Below are 22825 nucleotides of genomic sequence, written 5' to 3' on the forward strand. Positions count from 1 at the left end.
CATCTCACTCTATAGCTCGTCCGAGCGGCCACATCTCACTCTATAGCTCGTCCGAGCGGCCACATCTCACTCTATAGCTCGTCCGAGCGGCCACATCTCACTCTATAGCTCGTCCGAGCGGCCACATCTCACTCTATAGCTCATCCGAGCGGCCACATCTCACTCTATAGCTCGTCCGAGCGGCCACATCTCACTCTATAGCTCGTCCGAGCGGCCACATCTCACTCTATAGCTCGTCCGAGCGGCCACATCTCACTCTATAGCTCGTCCGAGCGGCCACATCTCACTCTATAGCTCGTCCGAGCGGCCACATCTCACTCTATAGCTCGTCCGAGCGGCCACATCTCACTCTATAGCTCGTCCGAGCGGCCACATCTCACTCTATAGCTCGTCCGAGCGGCCACATCTCACTCTATAGCTCATCCGAGCGGCCACATCTCACTCTATAGCTCGTCCGAGCGGCCACATCTCACTCTATAGCTCGTCCGAGCGGCCACATCTCACTCTATAGCTCATCCGAGCGGCCACATCTCACTCTATAGCTCGTCCGAGCGGCCACATCTCACTCTATAGCTCGTCCGAGCGGCCACATCTCACTCTATAGCTCATCCGAGCGGCCACATCTCACTCTATAGCTCGTCCGAGCGGCCACATCTCACTCTATAGCTCGTCCGAGCGGCCACATCTCACTCTATAGCTCGTCCGAGCGGCCACATTTCACTCTATAGCTCGTCCGAGCGGCCACAACTCACTCTATAGCTCGTCCGAGCGGCCACATCTCACTCTATAGCTCGTCCGAGCGGCCACATCTCACTCTATAGCTCATCCGAGCGGCCACATCTCACTCTATAGCTCATCCGAGCGGCCACATCTCACTCTATAGCTCGTCCGAGCGGCCACATCTCACTCTATAGCTCATCCGAGCGGCCACATCTCTCTCTATAGCTCGTCCGAGCGGCCACATCTCACTCTATAGCTCGTCCGAGCGGCCACATCTCACTCTATAGCTCATCCGAGCAGCCACATCTCACTCTATAGCTCATCCGAGCGGCCACATCTCACTCTATAGCTCATCCGAGCGGCCACATCTCACTCTATAGCTCGTCCGAGCGGCCACATCTCACTCTATAGCTCGTCCGAGCGGCCACATCTCACTCTATAGCTCGTCCGAGCGGCCACATCTCACTCTATAGCTCGTCCGAGCGGCCACATCTCACTCTATAGCTCTTCCGAGCGGCCACATCTCACTCTATAGCTCATCCGAGCGGCCACATCTCACTCTATAGCTCATCCGAGCGGCCACATCTCACTCTATAGCTCATCCGAGCGGCCACATCTCACTCTATAGCTCGTCCGAGCGGCCACATCTCACTCTATAGCTCATCCGAGCGGCCACATCTCACTCTATAGCTCGTCCGAGCGGCCACATCTCACTCTATAGCTCGTCCGAGCGGCCACATCTCACTCTATAGCTCGTCCGAACGGCCACATCTCACTCTATAGCTCGTCCGAGCGGCCACATCTCACTCTATAGCTCGTCCGAGCGGCCACATCTCACTCTATAGCTCGTCCGAGCGGCCACATCTCACTCTATAGCTCGTCCGAGCGGCCACATTTCACTCTATAGCTCGTCCGAGCGGCCACATCTCACTCTATAGCTCGTCCGAGCGGCCACATCTCACTCTATAGCTCGTCCGAGCGGCCACATCTCACTCTATAGCTCATCCGAGCGGCCACATCTCACTCTATAGCTCGTCCGAGCGGCCACATCTCACTCTATAGCTCGTCCGAGCGGCCACATCTCACTCTATAGCTCGTCCGAGCGGCCACATCTCACTCTATAGCTCGTCCGAGCGGCCACATCTCACTCTATAGCTCACCCGAGCGGCCACATCTCACTCTATAGCTCATCCGAGCAGCCACATCTCACTCTATAGCTCATCCGAGCGGCCACATCTCACTCTATAGCTCATCCGAGCGGCCACATCTCACTCTATAGCTCGTCCGAGTGGCCACATCTCACTCTATAGCTCGTCCGAGCGGCCACATCTCACTCTATAGCTCGTCCGAGCGGCCACATCTCACTCTATAGCTCGTCCGAGCGGCCACATCTCACTCTATAGCTCGTCCGAGTGGCCACATCTCACTCTATAGCTCGTCCGAGTGGCCAGATCTCACTCTATAGCTCGTCCGAGTGGCCACATCTCACTCTATAGCTCGTCCGAGTGGCCAGATCTCACTCTATAGCTCATCCGAGCGGCCACATCTCACTCTATAGCTCGTCCGAGTGGCCACATCTCACTCTATAGCTCGTCCGAGCGGCCACATCTCACTCTATAGCTCGTCCGAGCGGCCACATCTCACTCTATAGCTCGTCCGAGTGGCCACATCTCACTCTATAGCTCGTCCGAGCGGCCACATCTCACTCTATAGCTCGTCCGAGTGGCCAGATCTCACTCTATAGCTCGTCCGAGTGGCCAGATCTCACTCTATATGGCATTAAGGAACCGCACCTGGCCATGTCGTCCCGCAGCAGCCGATACTCCATCTTTTTCCCATCAGGGCCGGCTTCCGCGCTCTTCACCGGGTTGTTCTCCTTCTCCGACACAGAATGCTTCGGCTTGGCGGCCTGAAAGCAAAAGCAAGAGGTTAAATCACGGTTTCATCATCGGACAAGCATAAAAATTAGGGAAGTCCGGATCTGATCCACATCATCGGTGTCGCGCAGATCCTGGCCCAGAACAGCTGATCAGAGAGGAAAAAAATATGATCTGATACTGATCCAACACAAGCCATGGGAAAATTTTGCTTAAACCATCACCTAAATGCTTTAATATTAGCATTTCCCTGGCCACCCGTCCCGTGAAGTACGGAATCGTCGCGTATACACGAAATGACGCGTCCCGCATCAAACCAATATAGGGCTAAATATATAAAAAAGGTATCAGTGTCTGTGTAGTAACTCATGATGAACCTCAGGCGAACTGCATACTTTACAGAAGCAGATCAGTGTCTCAAATGAACACAAATTAAATAAATGGGTGTCCATTATTTTGGCTTCTTACTTTCCATTTATTTTATTTTATTATTAGTATTAGTTCAAGAATAAAATAAAAATAACGGATTGATATCGGAATTAACAAATAGCCAAAGCTGCAGCATCGGAAGTGAAAAGTCCATCTATGAACATACAATGTTCATATAATTTGTTAGATCTGCTCATTCTGACAGGTCAATAATAATCCCCAAAACATTACTTTTGCATTTGGATGGCTATACTGCCCTACAAAAAGGCAGTAATTGCATTTTTGGTCAAAAATGAGTTATCATTTTCATGACATTCAAGGCATCCTTTGTTACGTGACAATGTCGTTTTGGAGAAAAATGGTAGTTTGTACAGTAACTGCAAAAAGCCCTAGTAAAACAAAGCATGAGTACAGTAACATCCAGTACTGTATTCTTGTTATGTTCTACCTAACAAAAAATAACCGTGTTGCTGCCAGTGTTGGGAGTAACGCATTACAAAAGTAATACATTACAGTAACTTATTACTTTTTGATGTAACGCAGTAGTGTAAGGCATTACTAATGAATGTTCTGTAATATTTTACTCTGTACATTTCCAGTAAGCAGACGTGTGTGTGTGTTCCAGTAAGCAGACGTGTGTCTGTTCCAGTAAGCAGACGTGTGTGTGTTCCAGTAAGCAGACGTGTGTGTGTTCCAGTAAGCAGACGTGTGTGTGTGTTCCCGCACCTCTACGGTCCTCCGCGCCTCTTTAATCATGGACTCCAGGCCTCCGAACACCGCCTGTGCCGGGCCGCAGCTCTCGCCCTCGGACTCGCTGTCGTCCGACCCGTTCAGACGCACCACCACAGACTTGTGTCGAGGCAGCTGTAACACACACACACACACAGGTAAAGGTCAGCCCTGATCACACTCCTGTGTTCCCCATGGCCCGCGGCACTCACCACAAACGGGGCTTTGGGAGCGGGGTGGCCCCGTATGAACTTGAGCACCCGCGGGTGGGAGACGACCGTATTGAGGCTGACGGCCGAGAGGTTACTCCTGGGCTGAGCCGCGGCTCTGGGTGCAGGAGAGGGCGGCCCGCTGCTCCCGGACGCGTCCTGCACACACACACACACAGGGTGAGGGGTAAAAAAGGTCAGAACATTGTGTGAACAGAAAACATTTTCCGGGGTCAGGACACTTCATTTTTTTTCAATATATTTACTTATCATGCTCCTTTTCTACACTCTTAAGTATATTTGCACTGATTCTAACAGGTAAGGTAAAGACGTTTTTTTAATGTCTTATAACTTGCAACTGTGAGAAAAGTCACAATTAATCTCGTTTTTCTTGGACGCATTTTTATTTATTTATTTTTATTACCTTGTATTGCCTGAACGGACCCCCCTCCCCAAAACACTATCTCGTGGGATCTACGCATATCTCGTAGGTGGCCTATTTTGATCTGAGAAAGCTGAGCTCTCAGCTAAAGGTGAGGCGTTTGCACCTGACCCTTACCTCCGGCTTCACGGCCCGTTTGTTGGCCAGGGACTTGAGCAGCTCCTCTCTCAGCAGCATCTCCTCTTCCTCCTCCTCATCAGCGAATGGAGGCTTGGGCGGAGGCTCGGCTTCATCAGGGGGCGGCAGCGGAGGCAGAGGTGGAGGCGGAGCCAGCCGCAGGAACTCCATCTGCTGCAGATAGTGCTGTGCCACGCCCTGAAGGACACACACACACACACACACACACTTGAGGAGAGCCCATGACTGTGCCAGCGTCCGCACCCGAGCATGCTGTCCTTCTGGCCATTATAAGCCGCTTGTGTGCAGTGATGACCGATTATCGGTTTGCTCATATTTAAGCATTTTCCCATAATCGGGTATCGGTTTTGTAACATCAGATTCACTGAAAAATGGCGCCATCTTGTGGACGTTTTGATAATCGCGTACAAGCCGCCATTAAAGGACTGAGGGGAGATGAGTCAACAACGGTGTTCTAAGGTAAAATAACCTACATCCCTTCATTAATATACTGCAAAAATTACAGTGTTTAAAAAGCTCAGTTCACTGCTGTTGCTATAATTGTAAAAAACTGAAATAACACAAATCAATATTGGTTCTATATATGGGTTATCGGCACAATCACACAAATAATCCCTATGGGTCGATCACTAGTGTGTGTGAGTGCTGAACGTACCTGTCTGTGAGGTGTGGACTCCAGAGGAAACACCGGCAGCGCGTCATGTGAGGGGGACGAGGCTGCACACACACACACACACACACACACACACGTACGTTAGAGTCGGCCTGGAGCACTGAGCACACACACCTGTAGCAGCGGCGGAACGCACCTGGAGAGCTGGGCTCGCTGTCCGTGTCCATGGCCACCTCGTCGTAGTTGTCGTACTGGTAGAGATTCCCTGAGGTGTCCAGACTCTGCTTGGCCAGCTTCCTCTGCTCTCCATCTGAGGACTGAAGAGAACACAGGCACATGAGCCGGGTCTGAGCTGGTCTGAGGGGGACTGAGCGGGTCTGAGTCGAGTCTGAGGGGGACTGAGCGGGTCTGAGGGGGACTGAGGGGGACTGAGCGGGTCTGAGTCGGGTCTGAGGGGGTCTAAGTCGGGTCTGAGTCGGGTCTGAGTCGGGTCTGAGGGGGACTGAGTCGAGTCTGAGGGGGTCTGAGCGGGTCTGAGTCGGGTCTGAGCGGGTCTGAGTCGAGTCTGAGGGGGACTGAGTCGGGTCTGAGTCGGGTCTGAGTTGGGTCTGAGCGGGTCTGAGTTGGGTCTGAGTCGGGTCTGAGTCGGGTCTGAGTTGGGTCTGAGCGGGTCTGAGTCGAGTCTGAGGGGGTCTGCGTCGGGTCTGAGGCGGGTCTGAGGGGGACTGAGTCGAGTCTGAGGGGGTCTGAGGGGGTCTGAGCGGGTCTGAGTCGGGTCTGAGTTGGGTCTGAGCCGAGTCTGAGGGGGACTGAGTCGAGTCTGAGGGGGACTGAGTCGGGTCTGAGTCGAGTCTGAGGGGGACTGAGTCGGGTCTGAGTCGAGTCTGAGGGGGTCTGAGTCGAGTCAGAGGGGGACTGAGTCGAGTCTGAGGGGGACTGAGTCGGGTCTGAGTCGGGTCTGAGCGGGTCTGAGTCGAGTCTGAGGGGGACTGAGTCGAGTCTGAGGGGGACTGAGTCGGGTCTGAGTCGGGTCTGAGCGGGTCTGAGTCGAGTCTGAGGGGGTCTGAATCGAGTCTGGGGGGGACTGAATCGAGTCTGAGGGGGACTGAGTCGAGTCTGAGGGGGACTGAGTCGAGTCTGAGGGGGACTGAGTCGAGTCTGAGCGGGTCTGAGTCGAGTCTGAGGGGGACTGAGTCGGGTCTGAGGGGGACTGAGTCGGGTCTGAGTCGAGTCTGAGGGGGACTGAGTCGAGTCTGAGGGGGACTGAGTCGAGTCTGAGGGGGACTGAGTCGAGTCTGAGGGGGACTGAGTCGGGTCTGAGGGGGACTGAGTCGGGTCTGAGTCGAGTCTGAGGGGGTCTGAGTCGGGTCTCGAGTCGAGTCTGAGGGGGTCTGAGGCGGGTCTAAGGGGGTCTGAGGCGGGTCTAAGGGGGTCTGAGGCGGGTCTAAGGGGGTCTGAGTCGAGTCTGAGTCGGGTCTGAGTCGAGTCTGAGGCGGGTCTGAGTCGGGTCTGAGGGGGTCTGAGTCGAGTCTGAGTCGAGTATGAGGCGAGTCTGAGGGGGTCTGAGTCGAGTCTGAGGCGGGTCTGAGTCGAGTCTGAGGCGGGTCTGAGGCGGGTCTGAGGGGGTCTGAGGCGGGTCTAAGGGGGTCTGAGGCGGGTCTAAGGGGGTCTGAGGCGGGTCTAAGGGGGTCTGAGGCGAGTCTGAGTCGGGTCTGAGTCGAGTCTGAGGCGGGTCTGAGTCGGGTCTGAGGGGGTCTGAGTCGAGTCTGAGTCGAGTATGAGGGGGTCTGAGTCGAATCTGAGGCGGGTCTGAGGCGAGTCTGAGGGGGTCTGAGTCGAGTCTGAGGCGGGTCTGAGGCGGGTCTGAGGGGGTCTGAGGGAGGTCTGAGGCGGGTCTGAGGCGGGTCTGAGGGGGGTCTGAGGGGGGTCTGAGGGGGGTCTGAGGCGGGTCTAAGGGGGACTGAGCGGGTCTGAGGGGGACTGAGCGGGTCTGAGGGGGACTGAGCGGGTCTGAGTCGAGTCTGATGGGGTCTGAGTCGGGTCTGAGTCGGGCCTGAGGCGAGTCTGAGGCGGGTCTGAGGCGGGTCTGAGGCGGGTCTGAGGCGAGTCTGAGGCGGGTCTGAGGGGGGTCTGAGTCGGGTCTGAGGTGGGTCTGAGGGGGGTCTGAGTCGAGTCTGAGGCGGGTCTGAGGCGGGTCTAAGGGGGACTGAGGGGGACTGAGCGGGTCTGAGTCGAGTCTGAGTCGAGTCTGAGTCGGGTCTGAGTCGGGTCTGAGGGGGTCTGAGTCGGGCCTGAGGCGGATCTGAGGCGCACATGAGCCGTGTGACCGGGCGTGGTGTGTGTAGTGGACGGTTGACCTCTGACCTTGCTGCGCGAGCGGTGTTTGGAGCCCACCAGCTTCATGAAGCGGTTGTATTGCTCGTCCTGATTGGACAGGTCTCTGATCTTGCGGATCTCATCCTCCCTCTTCCTCCGCTCCTCCTCTTCCTCCTGCTTGCGTCTCTGCTCCTCCTGCTGCTGCAGCTTCCAGGTGCGCAGCTGCTGCTTCCTCCACGCCTGCTTGGCTGAAACACACACACACACACACAAAGCATCAGACAGACGTGATGTTCAGTGTGAGCGGGTCTTATTTAGGTGTGCGGGTCTCTTGGCTGACACACACACTCTCTCTCTTACTCAGGTGTGCGGGTCTCTTGGCTGACTCTCTCACACACACACACACACACACACACACACTCTCTCTCTCTTACTCAGGTGTGCGGGTCTCTTGGCTGACTCTCTCTCTCACACACACACACACACACACACACACACACACACACACACACACACACACTCTCTCTTACTCAGGTGTGGCGGTCTCTTGGCTCTGCTGCGGTCCGGTGTGGCTTTAGCAGCTCTCAGGGCCTCCTGCGGTCGGCTCAGGGTTAGGCCGGCTCTGCTCTCGACCCGGTCTGGAGCAGGTTTGCTGATCTTGTCTTTGCTCTCCTTCAGCACCTGCTGCTCCTTCTGCTGCCACTTCCTGCTGGCCGATTGCAGAGCCAGGAGACGCAGCTGCAGCTCCGACAGGTCGTCCTCGTCCTCCCTCTGCAATAACACACACACATTTAGCTACACGTCTCAACACACACCCTCTCCAACAAACACACACTCAGCTACACAGCTCAACACACACCCTTCCTCCAGGTCCTGTCCCTCCGTTCACACTGAGATGCTAAAGTGGACATTAGTGGACTGTGAAACGATGAGCCAGCTCAGTGTGGTGTATAACCTCATGAGTGACCCCGGACCACGGCCAGTCGTTACGCTCACTGTTTGGCCCCTTCCAGTGAAGTGTGGTTTGACAGGATAATAATGACAGCAGTTGTTCAGCTAGGCCTCGGTGGGCCGAGATAACCGGCCCCAAAGTCACACCTTTGACTGATTGTGGTTGGAAAGGCCCGTCAAGTCCTCTAAACAATCCAAGTCTAATTTGATTTCTCCAGGGCGTTCCTGAGAAATGTGTGTGTGTGTGTGTGTGTGTGTGTGTGTATAAATGTGTACTTGTTTATATTACATTGACCAAATGTCCCCACAATGTAATATAAACCTGAGATCAGCCGCCAGCGGTCCCCACAATGGAAATGGATTTATAATCATACTAAATTATGTTTTTTTTTTAAATGTAAAACTGCAGAATGTTTCCTGTGATGGGCAGGTTTAGGGGCAGTGTGTGTGTGTGTGTGTGTGTGTGTGTGTGTGATGGGCAGGTTTAGGGGCAGTGTGTGTGTGATGGGCAGGTTTAGGGGCAGTGTGTGTGTGATGGGTAGGTTTAGGGGCAGTGTGTGTGTGATGGGTAGGTTTAGGGGCTGTGTGTGTGTGTGATGGGTAGGTTTAGGGGCTGTGTGTGTGTGATGGGCAGGTTTAAGTGGAGGGGCAGTGTGTGTGTGTGTGTGTGTGTGTGTGTGTGTGTGTGTGTGTGTGTGTGTGTGTGTGTGTGTGTGTGTGTGTACCTTGGCTGGGCCGACCGGCGTCTCGTCACTCACTGCTGAGATGTTGAGGTCAGACTCATCACACTCCTCCTCCTCCTCCACCTTCACCACACCTGAGGAAACAGCACAGTAATCATGAGTGTGTGTCTGCGCTGGAGCGAGTGTGTGTGGGACTGAGGAGCGGACACTAGGGCTGAAGCGAGTGCGAGTCCTCCAGTAACTCATCTGCCTCGACGCTTCGTTTAGCCACACACAGATGCTGCAGAAAGACATTGATTGTGTACCAGAGTCCTGCAACAGGTCGGGTACCCGCATAAAAGTGGCTAAAACGGGAGGATTGTGACATTTATCAAATTCACGGGCGGGGATGCGGGCGGATAATTAACTCTGTGCGGGCGGGTAGTTGCGCGGACGGCCGGATGAAAAATATGTGCAATATTTCTGTGGCAAAGTGAACGAGAGAGAGAGAAAGAGAGAGAGAGAGAGAGAGAGAGAGAGAGAGAGAGAGAGAGAGAGAGAGAGAGAGAGAGAGAGAGAGAGAGAGAGAGAGAGAGAGAGAGAGAGAGATTGTGAATGAGCGTCACCTGCGAGCCACACCGGTCTCGAGTCCTGAGGGAGCTCGGCGGCATATAAGGACGAGAGATCTCCAGACCTGGATTTGACGTTGAGTTGTGTTTACGTTTTATTATGTGTGTGCGCGGCAGATGTCCGTGAGGGGCTGCCCACTTTCGTTTTGTTTGGTTAAAGTCTTTTAAATGTTCGCCGGTTCCCGACCCCTTCTTCCTCCATCAAACATATTGTAGGCTATTACAATTTCTATGTCCAAATTACCATTACACACACACGCAACAACGATATACCATTAGACCATCACGTCCCCACCACTGCGACATTGAAACTTTTGTTGATGCCTCTCGTAGCGCAGAAGGAGCGAGCGTTGCAGGAGAAGCAATGGATGAAGTGAAAGTAAAGCTGGTGAGTGGAGTAACTATATGAAACGGTTGACAACGAGTCTTTAAAGGCACTTTCGTTTCATTAGCCTGTTCATGACGCTGGTGATGTTGAGAGAGGTGCAGGATAAAAAATAAAGCATTTTAATTTGAATGTTTTACCGTGTGTGATTTATCGCGAGCACGGGTCGGGTAACGGGCCAAATATTAACGGGTCTGGGCGGGTACGGATTTAATTTTGATATTTTCACGAGTCACGGGTCGGATCTGGTGCTAAACCTTGCGGGTACGGGCGGGGGCGGGTCTCCAAAAATGGACCCGTGCAGGACTCTGGTGTGTAAGGACTCTCGGAGTAGGCCTGGCTGTGGACTGCGGTCAGATCGGTAAACATCCCACAAATTATTTTCAGTAAAGACAACTTTAGCACATCCGCTGTGATTGTTCCGTTTAATCAGAGAAGACTGCATTTGGCCAATCGGTGCTGTCCAGAGGAGGTCACCTGCTCATATTAGAGACATCCGGGAGCATTTTTAAAACGGGACTTAAATTATGGTTTAAAAAAAATTAGTTGTGTGATCATAATTTTTTTAAATGTCATTAACCTCTATGTGTATCAATATTTCTGATATTATGATCGCTCATCTTCAGGACACAGATGAAGATATTTTAGTGTAAAGCTGAGAAAGGCTTCAGATAGGCCTCCATTGGCATTCAGTCCATTCCCACTCACAAGACCCATAAAGGCCCTAAACACATCGACACACAGCCCATCTCACTACAGCGGCTGGACAATCACTTTACAATGCGGCGAGAATAGTTATCGTGCGAAAAAAATCTAAATAACGACTTTATCCGGCGAGTTCTTGTCTTCCGTGTCGGTCTCGCTCCTCCTCTTCTGGTCATGAACGGCGGATCGTCATATTCTCGCGCATGCGTCGAGTTCACGGCAATAACTCGGCAGATAAAGTCGTTATTTATATTTTGTGCACGATAACTATTCTCGTGTCATTGTAAAGTGATTGTGCAGCCGCTGTAGTGAGATGGGCTGTGTGTCGATGTGTTTAGGGCCTTTATGGGTCTTGTGAGTGGGAATGGACTGAAGGCCAATGGAGGCCTATCTGAAGCCTTTCTCAGCTTTACACTAAAATATCTTCATCTGTGTTCTGAAGATGAACGGAGGTCTGACGGGTGTCCGACGAAATAACCACAGTAATGACCTCTACCTCCAGCCGCAGGGCCGTCCCTGTCGCCGCTGTCCCCCTCCGGAGTCTCCGCGGGCCGGCCGGTGTTGAGCGCGTCTCTCTCCGCCGGCGTCAGCAGCTTCTGCCTCAGAGGCTTGATGTTGAAGGCCTGGAACGCCTTCTTCTCCTCCTGTAGGGCCCCAGCGGCGGCGGCGGCGGCGGGCTCCGGGGCCACCGGTGGCTCCTCGTCCTCCTTCAGGGCCATCCGCTCCTCCTTCCGGATGACCTCCAGCTCCAGCTGGATCTGCTTGTACTTCAGGAGCAGGACCTCGAAGCTCTCGTCCATGGCCTCCGCTTTCGGCACGCTGTTGATCGGCCTCCGCGTCTGACACCTAACGGCCATTTTCTCTGAGCGTCCGCGGTTAAGAAGCACTCAGAACGACCGCTTTAAACACACAGGTGCGAAAAATATCACAGAAAACCACAACACGACAAATGGGAACCTGAAACACCCGGAGGATCATCTTAAAGGGCTAGTTCACCCAAAAATGAAACTTCTGTCAAACTCCTCACCCTAATGTCGTAAACATCCAAAATACATTTGGGTCCAAAAATAACAAAAACTACGACTTTATTCAGCATTGGCTTCTCTTCCGCGTTTGTGTTCAATCCTCAAATAAAGATTCAAACGGTTATGAGTCAGCGAATCGACTCATGATTCGGATCGCGTGTCAAACTGCTGAAATCACGAGACACTGGCGATCCGAATCATTGATCGATTCACTGACTCATAACCGTTTGAATCTTTATAAATATATTTTACTAAATCAATCTTAATCTTTACTAGATATAAAATATCTTAAACTGTGTGTGAAGATGAGCGGAGGTCTTACGGGTGTGGAGCGACATTAGGGGGAGGAGTTAATGACAGACATTTCATTTGTGGCTGAATTAACCCTTTAAAGGCACAGTATGTAACCCTCCGTCTCTTACTCGACACAGAGGCGTGTCTTGACTCGAGTGGGCGGAGCTTTTATTCTGCCGCTCGTGTGCGTGTGTGTAACAGCGCTGTTTTATCATATCACACATGTGTTAAAGTGATGTTAGGGATTTCTCTAGATAACTCTTGGAAACATTTGGGATAAAGTCAACACTATAACACAGCGTTAGTAGCTTTTGGGTATTTAAATCCTATAATCTTACACACTGTGCCTTTAATTAACCAGGAAAACGAATGGAATGTTGGACACTTCACGCCCTCGACTGACGCACCTAAAAACATAGCCAAAAGGGGAGGGGCTTAAAACTAGATTTTATATCTATCTATAAAGTGTTGTGTCTATTGAGCATGAGCTTATAAATATACAATCGCTCACATTAACAGTGCACAGAAGTTAACCAATCATAAAAGGCCGCATTTACATACCGAAGTCTTAAATACAGTAGCAGACTGCCTGAACTGAAAGCAGAAGTGTAAACAACGACTGTAAATACAGCAGTCAAGCGTTTTCATCTTCATATCATGACAGCACACTATTATGATAACACGGACTAGCGATAGAGTATATTTCACGCCACGGTATACCGCGGTATCCCCCTCGGTATCGCTATAGTGTTGTTATGGTACTTCAGCTGGTGTGTTGCGGCTGATTAAAGGATACGTTTCCTGCCGGGCGAGTCGTTTCTACAGCCGTGGTTCTCCGCGAACCGCTCCGGCCAGTCTCGCGGCCAGTCTGGAGGGCGTTGCGCACGGTACCTGAAGCGGCCCAGCGCGCCGTGACTGCGCTCCCAGAAGCCGGACCGCGGCGCCGCGTCGAAGGCCTGCCGGAGGCCGGGAGGGAAGGGCGGGTGGACGACTCTCAGCGGCACCGGGACGTTGTTGTTGAGCCCCGGTCCCGGTAAACGCGCTCTCTTGTTCATCGCGGGCCGGTTGGGCCGCGCGCGTCGCGGGGGCCGCGCGTTCTGCCTCAGCGGCTCGTCGTCGAAGATCTCCCCGTCCTCCAGCTCGCCCTCTTCTTTAGGAGACGCGCCGCTCGCGTTCACCTCCATCGCTGATCCGTTCGGAGACTTACACGCGTTCACTTATGGTTCATGCTGATAACTATCTCTCAATTCTTCGCCTCGCGTCGCGGAAGCGTCAAACGCTCGAGTAAGCAGCTTTCAGCGGAACATCTCACTCATCTGCTGCTCCACTTCCGAGTCTCGCGAGATCTCACGCACTTCCCGCGGATCTGTGACGCGTTTAGCTCTCGTGTGAGGAAACTTTACTAGATTTATCTTTTATTTATTTTTCTCCGTGTTTAGGAAAATGTTTTATTTTGGTTTTACATAATACTGCAGCAGAATTAGATTTGGCTGTACAGTCGTTCTGGAGTAAACAGTGATGTTATCAGCTTATTTTAATTTATCATAGAGAGACAATGTTGGCAGATCAGTATTATAGTTTATAGAATTAAATAAGACCTAAAAAACTCATTTTATTTGTATATTTAGTTGAATTAGATCATAATGTTAGTGTCCCCAACTGAGCAAAGGAACCGAAACTCCATCAGGGCATGACGGAGGAAAATAATCCTTACACAGAAAAAGAAAGGAAAGGATGACATTTTTTAGTGCTAAATTAATATGCATACATTTAAATACAGTAAAAACTTTGTTTTTTTCATTCATGAAAAAGAGATCCAAATTTATATCGAATACTAAAATTTAAAAAATGAAAGCTAGCTGAAATTATTATCATGATGTGCAGTTCTCCTGGCGGCCGCGAGCGGTGCTGTGGCGCTGCTCGGCACAGTGTCGTCACTTCCGCTACTCCTGTTGACAGACAGCAGAGCGCTTCCGGTCGTGTCCTGCGCGTTGTGTTTTCATGAGATATTTGATGATATCATATGAACGCGTTTATGAATGATATTTACTGAGGCTTGCAGAGCGCGCGCCGTGCGCCGCCGGGGAGATGCTTGACGCGTGAGACTCATAACCAGAGGAAGATGATGAAGAGGAGGAGCAGAGCGGGTGCACGAGCGGAGCCGGAGGCGCGCGACGCGGGTGAGAGAGAGCGGGCATTGATCCGCTGGCCGCAGTTAAAGATCATGAGCAGAGATTATTAACTTATTAATGAATAAATCAGTATTTCAGGTCATGTCGGGTGTTCTTTAGGACATCTCTCCACTAATGCAGTAAAACTACACACGCTGGAACACTAACAAACCCTTTATATTCAACTGATATTATTACAGGTGTAATAAAACTGACAAATAAAGTTGATACACATGATCAACGATCATAAGGTTTAATCAAACACATAAAACATGAACAGAGTAAGAGTTTTTTTCTCTTATGCGTGCGTGTTTGTTTTGTTTCATAAATCTTCGCATGGCTTCATTTAAATTAAAGGAGCTGTATGTAATAAATGTATTTCATTAAATCATAAAATGGCCCTGATATGTCACTAGACATTAAGTCATGTTAATTTCATATACTTATATCACTATAGCAGGATATTGTCATTGTAAAGTTGTGGTTGCAGCCCTCAGCTGTTGTTGATGATGTCATGTTGTGTTTTGACCTGAAGCTCCGCCCTCCACCGATCGACCAATCAGGGATGGAGGTGAACTTTTTTGTCCATCAGCCACTTCTTGTTTTTAACCGATAATGTGTAACTGCACGTGAAAATTAATACCACAAGCTCTACAATACTTCAGCAGTTTATATAATCTCAAGGCTCAATGAAATGCTGACATGTTCTCTTTCACACACACACACACACACACACACACACACACACACACACACACACACACACACACACACACACACACACACACACACACACACACACACACCATGAACTGATAGACATGTCATTAAATGAGTTGGGCTCAGTGCTCTTTTTCATCTGGATGTGGCATTTGGATGATTCGTGGTCTTTTATGGCTTCCAGATTAAGGGTTTTAGATTGAAACATTGAAACTCTTAGTTCTGGCATCTTCTGAAGCGCGTTGAGGACACACCGAGCAGAACATTGCCAGGAGCCGAAAAAGAGGAAAACAGACCGAAACACCAAAATAAATGATGCCAATGATTCGTCCCATTGCATTTATGGCTAATGCTATGACTGTGTACAGTTGCACAAATTAATATTAAAGTTTCAAATAATAAATCAATTACAAATTATGCAAATAATTATTTAGCACATTGCAACAACGCACAGTATAAAATACAATTCAAACTAAAATGTTTAACTTGACCTCACTCGTGTTCATTAGATAATAATGTACTGGCCTGCAGAAACTGAATAAAGTAATCAAATGTAAAATAACGGCATATTTAACAGTTTAAATTAAAGATTAATCCTTAATAAACTTACAAAAGCTATTCAGTCAATTTATTGACATTAATCAGACGGCAGTAACGGCTACTGCCCCTTTAAGACCTGATGGGTATGTGTCGTCTTTCTCGCCTGTATAACGTTCACTGAAGGCATATTCAGACGAGGCCTGCACGATATTGGAAAAAAATTACATTGCGATATTTTTTCCCCCAACGATATATATTGCGATATTGAGAGCCATCAATCCAGGCTAAAGTCAATAATTACCATTCCGTGATATTAATAATTTCACTAATAAGCAAGCTTCATTACACGCGACAAAAAGAAATGTTGGAAAGTGTGTGCAAACAGGAAACTAAACCTCCAGTAGGGGGCAGCAGGTGACCGTCTTAATGAGTGAGTCACTGAGTCGTTCATTCAAACGATTCATTCGAACGCTGAATCGTTCACACTTGTTGCTGTGAGACGTGTGACGGGTCTGCTGTGAACGATTCACTGCTGAAATAGAACAACAACACTAAAGATGTCGATGTTAAAACAGAATATCGTTCAGCAGTGGTGGAGGAAGTAATGAATCTCAGTACTTCAGTAAAAGTACAAATAACCAGAGCCATATTTACTTTAGTAAATGTAGAAGTACTACAACGACAATCCTACTTAAGTAAAAGTAAAAAAGTACTTGATTTTAAATGTACTTAAGTAACGTAAAGTATTTGTACTTCATTACATTCCACCACTGTCGTTCAGCCCTTATTCAGGCTATGTCTGCTGGATACTCCTCAGGATGGACATGATGACAGACTTCTGGAGTGTGTTTGTCCGTTTAAGCTCAAGACTAAAGATAACTCCATATGTGTGCGCTGAGAGACGAGTGTGTGCTTTCAGACGAGTGCACAGATCTTCTCTTTCGCATAACTCAGGTGATGATGGAGAAATGACGGCTCATATTCGGACATACGGCAGCTCTCTCCTGGCCGGCGGGTGCAGCGAGATTACGCCACACCTCTGCATCACCGCATCTGGCTGGTGGCGGTGCTAATCTCCAATCCTGCGACCATCAGGAAGTCAGTAGTGTTTGGGCATCGGGGTGCCAGATCAGCTCTAGTTTCCACAGCTGCAGATCTACAAACGCTCCTGCTGACCCCGTAGACTGTAAAAACACACGGCCGTAGAGTCCGTGACGTCACCCGTAGGCTTCTGAAGAGCCGCTCTGAAGTGCAAAGACGAGCCGTCACCATCTTAGGAGCGAGTCACTCCCGGATAACAGAAAATGGCCAAAGAGGTGGGATGTGGGCGGAGCTGAGTGGACGTGGGAGGGGCTGAGTGGATGTGGGCGGGGCTTAGGGGATGTGGGAGGAGCTGAGTGGATGTGGGCGGAGCTTATGGATGTGGGATGGGCTGAGTGGATGTGGGTGGAGCTTAGGGAATGTGGGGGGCTGAGTGGATGTGGGAGGGGCTGAGTGGATGTGGGCGGGGCTTAGGTTATGCAATGACTATAGATAGGGGATAAATGGCTATCCACCTGTCATTCAAAGTGGTAATTATGCAGAACTTTAAGGCTTTATATAATGTGAACGAATGAGTTATAAACACATTCACCCCCTCACAGTCGTCAAGGGCAAAATTGACCGTATAGACCAAAACCACAATTTGTCCCAGACTGTAAACATGTGTTTTTCTGCTGTTAAGTTGGGTATTTTAACATGAGCTCAGTGACATTCTGCTCCTTCTGGAGCCGCTCTAGTGGCCAGTGGAGGAACTGCAGTTTAACTCACTTCAGTATCGGCTTCAGATCGCGGGTGGAGCCGCTTGGCTGATCCTGCAATCTGGCAACCTCGAGTCAGGGGGAGGGGGAGGGGGAGACACCGCTCTACAGTCCTTTAATTCATAATTAATTTATCTTCATGTATTTTCTGGGTCTGATGATGTGTTGACCTCTGACCTCTGCCCTCCCTCAGGCCGGATGGGCTTCTGCCGCCTGTGCCGGTCTGATGATGCGCTGACCTCTGACCTCTGCCCTCCCTCAGGCCGGATGGGCTTCTGCCGCCTGTGCCATGGGAAGTTCTCTGCGCGGCGTCTGCGGCAGGCGTTCGATCAGCTGGGCCAGAGACCCCAGTGTGGTGTGTACCCGCTCTTCTGCTCAGACTTCCAGCAGCTGCTGGGCGTGCCCATGGCCAGAGACCCCGCCCTCTCCCAGTTCATCTGCAACGGCTGCCACGCCCAGTTCTACAAGTGCCACAGCATCCTGCTGGACTTCAGGAGCAGGGTCAACCTCACGCCCCTCTCCACACACAGGTGAGAGCATTAGGGCTGACCTCTGACCTCTCCACACACAGGTGAGAGCATTAGGGCTGACCTCTGACCTCTCCACACACAGGTGATATAGGATCCCATTCATTATGCTAAGCTAGCAGCGACCCTGCCAAACTAAAACAATGCATGCCGTGTGACTAACAGATGGTGTGTCTCTTTCAGGAGCAGCACTGAACGCTCGTCCTCACAGGAAGACATGGCTTTATTCCGTAAGTGTTCACAGACGTGTGTGTGTGTGTGTGTGTGTGTGTGTGTGTGTGTGTTAGTGAGTGTGTGTGTGTGTGTGTGTGTGTGTGTTAGTGAGTGTGTGTGTGTGAGTGTGTGTCTCACTGCTCTCTCTCCTGTGGGTCAGGCTCTCTCATCACCTCAGACAGAAGCTGTCTGCACCGGCTGGTGTGTGTGTGTGTGTGTGTGTGTGTGTGTGTGTGTGTGTGTGAGTGAGTGTCTCACTGCTCTCTCTCCTGTGGGTCAGGCTCTCTCATCACCTCAGACAGAAGCTGTCTGCACCGGCTGGTGTGTGTGTGTGTGTGTGTGTGTGTGAGTGAGTGTCTCACTGCTCTCTCTCCTGTGGGTCAGGCTCTCTCATCACCTCAGACAGAAGCTGTCTGCACCGGCTGGTGTGTGTGTGTGTGTGTGTGTGTGAGTGAGTGTCTCACTGCTCTCTCTCCTGTGGGTCAGGCTCTCTCATCACCTCAGACAGAAGCTGTCTGCACCGGCTGGTGTGTGTGTGTGTGTGTGTGTGTGTGAGTGAGTGTCTCACTGCTCTCTCTCCTGTGGGTCAGGCTCTCTCATCACCTCAGACAGAAGCTGTCTGCACCGGCTGGTGTGTGTGTGTGTGTGTGTGTGTGAGTGAGTGTCTCACTGCTCTCTCTCCTGTGGGTCAGGCTCTCTCATCACCTCAGACAGAAGCTGTCTGCACCGGCTGGTGTGTGTGTGTGTGTGTGTGTGTGTGAGTGAGTGTCTCACTGCTCTCTCTCCTGTGGGTCAGGCTCTCTCATCACCTCAGACAGAAGCTGTCTGCACCGGCTGGTGTGTGTGTGTGTGTGTGTGTGTGAGTGAGTGTCTCACTGCTCTCTCTCCTGTGGGTCAGGCTCTCTCATCACCTCAGACAGAAGCTGTCTGCACCGGCTGGTGTCGTGGGCTCATGGCCATGCGGGCGGATGCGGCTCCTGTCCGGACCTGCAGCAGGTTCTGGAGGGCCAGTGTGGAGGCGAGCTGAAGCTGGTGTGGGCCTGTGTGGACGGCCACCGCTACGAGATGGACACACACACACACACCGCAACACACACTGAGCCTCCAGCAGACCATGAGCAGAGGACCAACAGCTCAGGGGAAGCCCAGACACCAGGTGAGACACACACACACACACACACACACACACACACACACACACACACACACACACACACACACACACACACACACACACACACACACTCACAAACACTACAAACACTACTTTACAAAGAAAAGTTACAAAGCTGCTGTCACTTTAAGGCCGAATGCACGGATCCAATACACTGATACACATCTGATATTCTCACACTGTTCACCTTCACTGAAGACAGAATCAACTTTGTTTATGTGAATACTCCACTAAATGAGCATTTGGACATCCGTCTTCTTCCGTCATTTTGCTCTAAACTATAAATCAGTGTTTAATAAATGCTGTGAAATCATTGAACTTCACGAGACTCTACAAGAGTGATTCCTGAAAGGCTTTCTGCAAAAACCCAAACACCTTTTAAAGAAGAAAAAAATCATCACTGACTTTCAAAGCTGCGACAGAAACGACTTTCCACTTCGAGGACCTTGATAGAAATGTAGTGGAGTAAAGAGGACGATATTTGTCTTTCAGATGGAGTGAAGTTAAAGTCAGAAGATTACAGAAAAAATAATACTCCAGTAAAGCACAGAGACTCAAACAGTGAACTTCAGGACAGGACTCGAGTACATGAGCTGAGTTACTGTCCAGCTCTGCTCCTGGACACCATTTTGTTCATCCATCCTGATCAGGAGAAGCGGTTTAGTTTCACTATCTGACTGATGAAAACATGCCACGCTTCCGTCGGGAGACATTATCAGGAAAGTTTACACGGAGAAAAGCAGAGGACCCAACACTGAGCACCGTACCGAACCCTGGGGCGCACCGTACCGAACCCTGGGGCGCACCGTACCGAACCCTGGGGCGCACCGTACCGAACCCTGGGGCGCACCGTACCGAACCCTGGGGCGCACCGTACCGAACCCTGGGGCGCACCGTACCGAACCCTGGGGCGCACCGTACCGAACCCTGGGGCGCACCGTACCGAACCCTGGGGCGCACCGTACCGAACCCTGGGGCGCACCGTACCGAACCCTGGGGCGCACCGTACCGAACCCTGGGGCGCACCGTACCGAACCCTGGGGCGCACCGTACCGAACCCTGGGGCGCACCGTACCGAACCCTGGGGCGCACCGTACCGAACCCTGGGGCGCACCGTACCGAACCCTGGGGCGCACCGTACCGAACCCTGGGGCGCACCGTACCGAACCCTGGGGCGCACCGTACCGAACCCTGGGGCGCACCGTACCGAACCCTGGGGCGCACCGTACCGAACCCTGGGGCGCACCGTACCGAACCCTGGGGCGCACCGTACCGAACCCTGGGGCGCACCGTAACGAACCCTGGGGCGCACCGTACCGAACCCTGGGGCGCACCGTACCGAACCCTGGGGCGCACCGTACCGAACCCTGGGGCGCACCGTACCGAACCCTGGGGCGCACCGTACCGAACCCTGGGGCGCACCGTAACGAACCCTGGGGCGCACCGTACCGAACCCTGGGGCGCACCGTACCGAACCCTGGGGCGCACCGTACCGAGCCCTGGGATTGCTGGGAGCACGGGATTGACGTGCCGTTTCTACCGTTACATAAAATGTTACCGGTCAAATAAATATAAACACTCACCTGCTCGGGGACACTTCTCTCTTCCTAGTCAAAAGAAAACATTCCTTCCTCCTCCTTCTATACGGGGAACACACTCCATATGCATTACCGAACAAAATTACATAAACACTCTACACCGATCAGGCATTATGCCCACCTTCCTGATATTGTGTTGGTCCCCCTGCCCCGTCTCTGGTGGACTCCTCTAGACTCCTGAAGGTGTGCTGTGGTATCTGGCACCAAGATGTTAGCAGCAGATCCTTTAAGTCCTGTAAGTTGCGAGGTGGATCGGACTTGTTTGTTCGGCTCATCCCACAGATGCTCGATTGGATTGAGATCTGGGGAATCTGGAGGCCGAGTCGACGCCTCAAACTGGTTGTTGTGCTCCTCAAACCATTCCAGAAGCATTTGTGCTTTGTGTCAGGAGCATTATCCTGCTGGAAGAGCAGGATAATGCTCGGCTCGCCTTCTTCCCATAATCCGATCTAATATGATTTCCGACCTGTAAGGTTGCCAAATAATAATCTTACACGGCGTGTTAATAGGCCAGAGGAGAACTGGCACCCCGACTGAGTCTGGTTTCTCCCAAGGTTTATTTTTCTCCATCATGCCCTGATGGAGTTTTGGTTTCTTGCCACTGTCGCCTTTGGCTTGGCTTGCTCAGTTGGGGACACTAAAAATATGATTAAAGTTATTCAACTTATTATACAAATAAAATATATGAATTAGGTCTTATTTAATTCTATAAACTATAATACTGATCTGCCCACATTGTCTCTCTCTGATAAATTAAAATAAGCTGATAACATCACTGTTTTCTCCAGAACGACTGTACAGCCAAATCTAATTTTGTCGCAATATTATCCTGTTTGACACTGTGAAGCTGCTTTGACACAATCGTGATTGTAAAAGCTCTATATAAATAAAGTTGATTGATTGATTGATAGTGCATCCTGGGGCCATGTATTCCCCAGGTAAGCCACACACACACACACACACCCGGCCATCTACGTGATGCAGAAGAACACGTGATTCCTCAGACCAGGCCACCTTCTTCCATTGCTCCGTGGTCCAGTTCGGACCCCACGGGCCACTGTTGGTGCTTTCGGCGGGGTCAGGGGTCAGAGGTCACCCTGACTGGTCCATACGCCTCAAACTGAGCTGCTCTGTGTATTCTGACAGCTTTCTATCAGAAGCAGCATTAACTTCTGGAGCAGTTTGAGCTAATATATCCCACCCACTAACAGGAGCCGTGATGAAGAGATCATCAGTGATATTCACTTCACCGGTCATAATGTTATGCCTGATCGATGTGTATATAGCTTCTTCCAAGTGCCTTTTGAGGTTGTATAGCACTGTCAGTCATCTCATATCATATATTCTGCGTGTGTGTGTGTCTGTGCGTGTGTGTCTGTGGGTGTCTGTGCGTGTGTGTGCGTGTGTGTGTGTGTCTATGCGCGTGTGTGTGTGTGTGTGTGTGTGTGTGTGTGTGTGTGTGTGTGTGTGTGTGTGTGTGTGTGTGTGTGTATGTTTCAGACACACAGCCCTGTGAGGAGACGGCCACACCTGTAGCTCCGCTGCTCATGGATGAAGCAGACAGTGACCTCTCGGACAGGTAAGCCCATGACCCTCACCTGCCCTGGAGAGCCAGGAGCTGAGCTAGTGAAGCTGGGGTTGTGTTTCAGGATGATGAGCGAGGAGGAGTGTGAGGACAGGAGGAAGAGCGGCTCGTCTGAGGACAGCTCTGAGCTGAGCCCTGACAAACGGTAAAGCTCAGCACTCACGCCTCTGCTCTGCTCACTCCAGCTCAGGCTAACCCTGCTCTCATCTGCCCCAGCTCTTCCAAGAGGAGACCGACCAAAGCACTGGAGCCCCGAGCGCGGAGGAAGCCTGGCCCAAAGCCCGGCTGGAAGAGCAGCCTCCGGGCGGAGCGGTGAGAGCCTGAGCTTATACTGCTTCAGCATCTGGGCTGAGTGAGTCCGCTGATGATCATTG

General features: G+C 51.2%; 2 protein-coding genes across 2 annotated transcripts in view; one reads left to right on the plus strand and one right to left on the minus strand.

Moving 5' to 3' along the window:
- The window catches only part of LOC137065557 (zinc finger C3H1 domain-containing protein), a 40999-nt gene extending 27509 nt beyond the window's left edge, over positions 1-13490 (minus strand). Inside the window, exons 1-11 of the mRNA XM_067437248.1 lie at positions 12921-13490; positions 11302-11667; positions 9150-9241; positions 8004-8244; positions 7522-7721; positions 5354-5474; positions 5200-5261; positions 4524-4721; positions 3968-4123; positions 3753-3890; positions 2514-2629 (exon numbers count right to left, since the gene is read on the minus strand). Of these exons, the coding sequence (XP_067293349.1) occupies positions 2514-2629; positions 3753-3890; positions 3968-4123; positions 4524-4721; positions 5200-5261; positions 5354-5474; positions 7522-7721; positions 8004-8244; positions 9150-9241; positions 11302-11667; positions 12921-13308 (2078 nt within the window). The 5' untranslated portion in view covers positions 13309-13490. The remainder of the gene's footprint in view (positions 1-2513; positions 2630-3752; positions 3891-3967; positions 4124-4523; positions 4722-5199; positions 5262-5353; positions 5475-7521; positions 7722-8003; positions 8245-9149; positions 9242-11301; positions 11668-12920) is intronic.
- Positions 13491-14061: 571 nt separating this feature from the next.
- The window catches only part of znf276 (zinc finger protein 276), a 20990-nt gene continuing 12226 nt past the window's right edge, over positions 14062-22825 (plus strand). Inside the window, exons 1-7 of the mRNA XM_067435878.1 lie at positions 14062-14304; positions 17617-17884; positions 18065-18111; positions 18993-19250; positions 22367-22445; positions 22516-22596; positions 22668-22763. Of these exons, the coding sequence (XP_067291979.1) occupies positions 14247-14304; positions 17617-17884; positions 18065-18111; positions 18993-19250; positions 22367-22445; positions 22516-22596; positions 22668-22763 (887 nt within the window). The 5' untranslated portion in view covers positions 14062-14246. The remainder of the gene's footprint in view (positions 14305-17616; positions 17885-18064; positions 18112-18992; positions 19251-22366; positions 22446-22515; positions 22597-22667; positions 22764-22825) is intronic.

This window comes from Pseudorasbora parva, chromosome 25 (genome assembly GCF_024679245.1).
Source record: "Pseudorasbora parva isolate DD20220531a chromosome 25, ASM2467924v1, whole genome shotgun sequence".
NCBI lineage: Eukaryota > Metazoa > Chordata > Actinopteri > Cypriniformes > Gobionidae > Pseudorasbora > Pseudorasbora parva.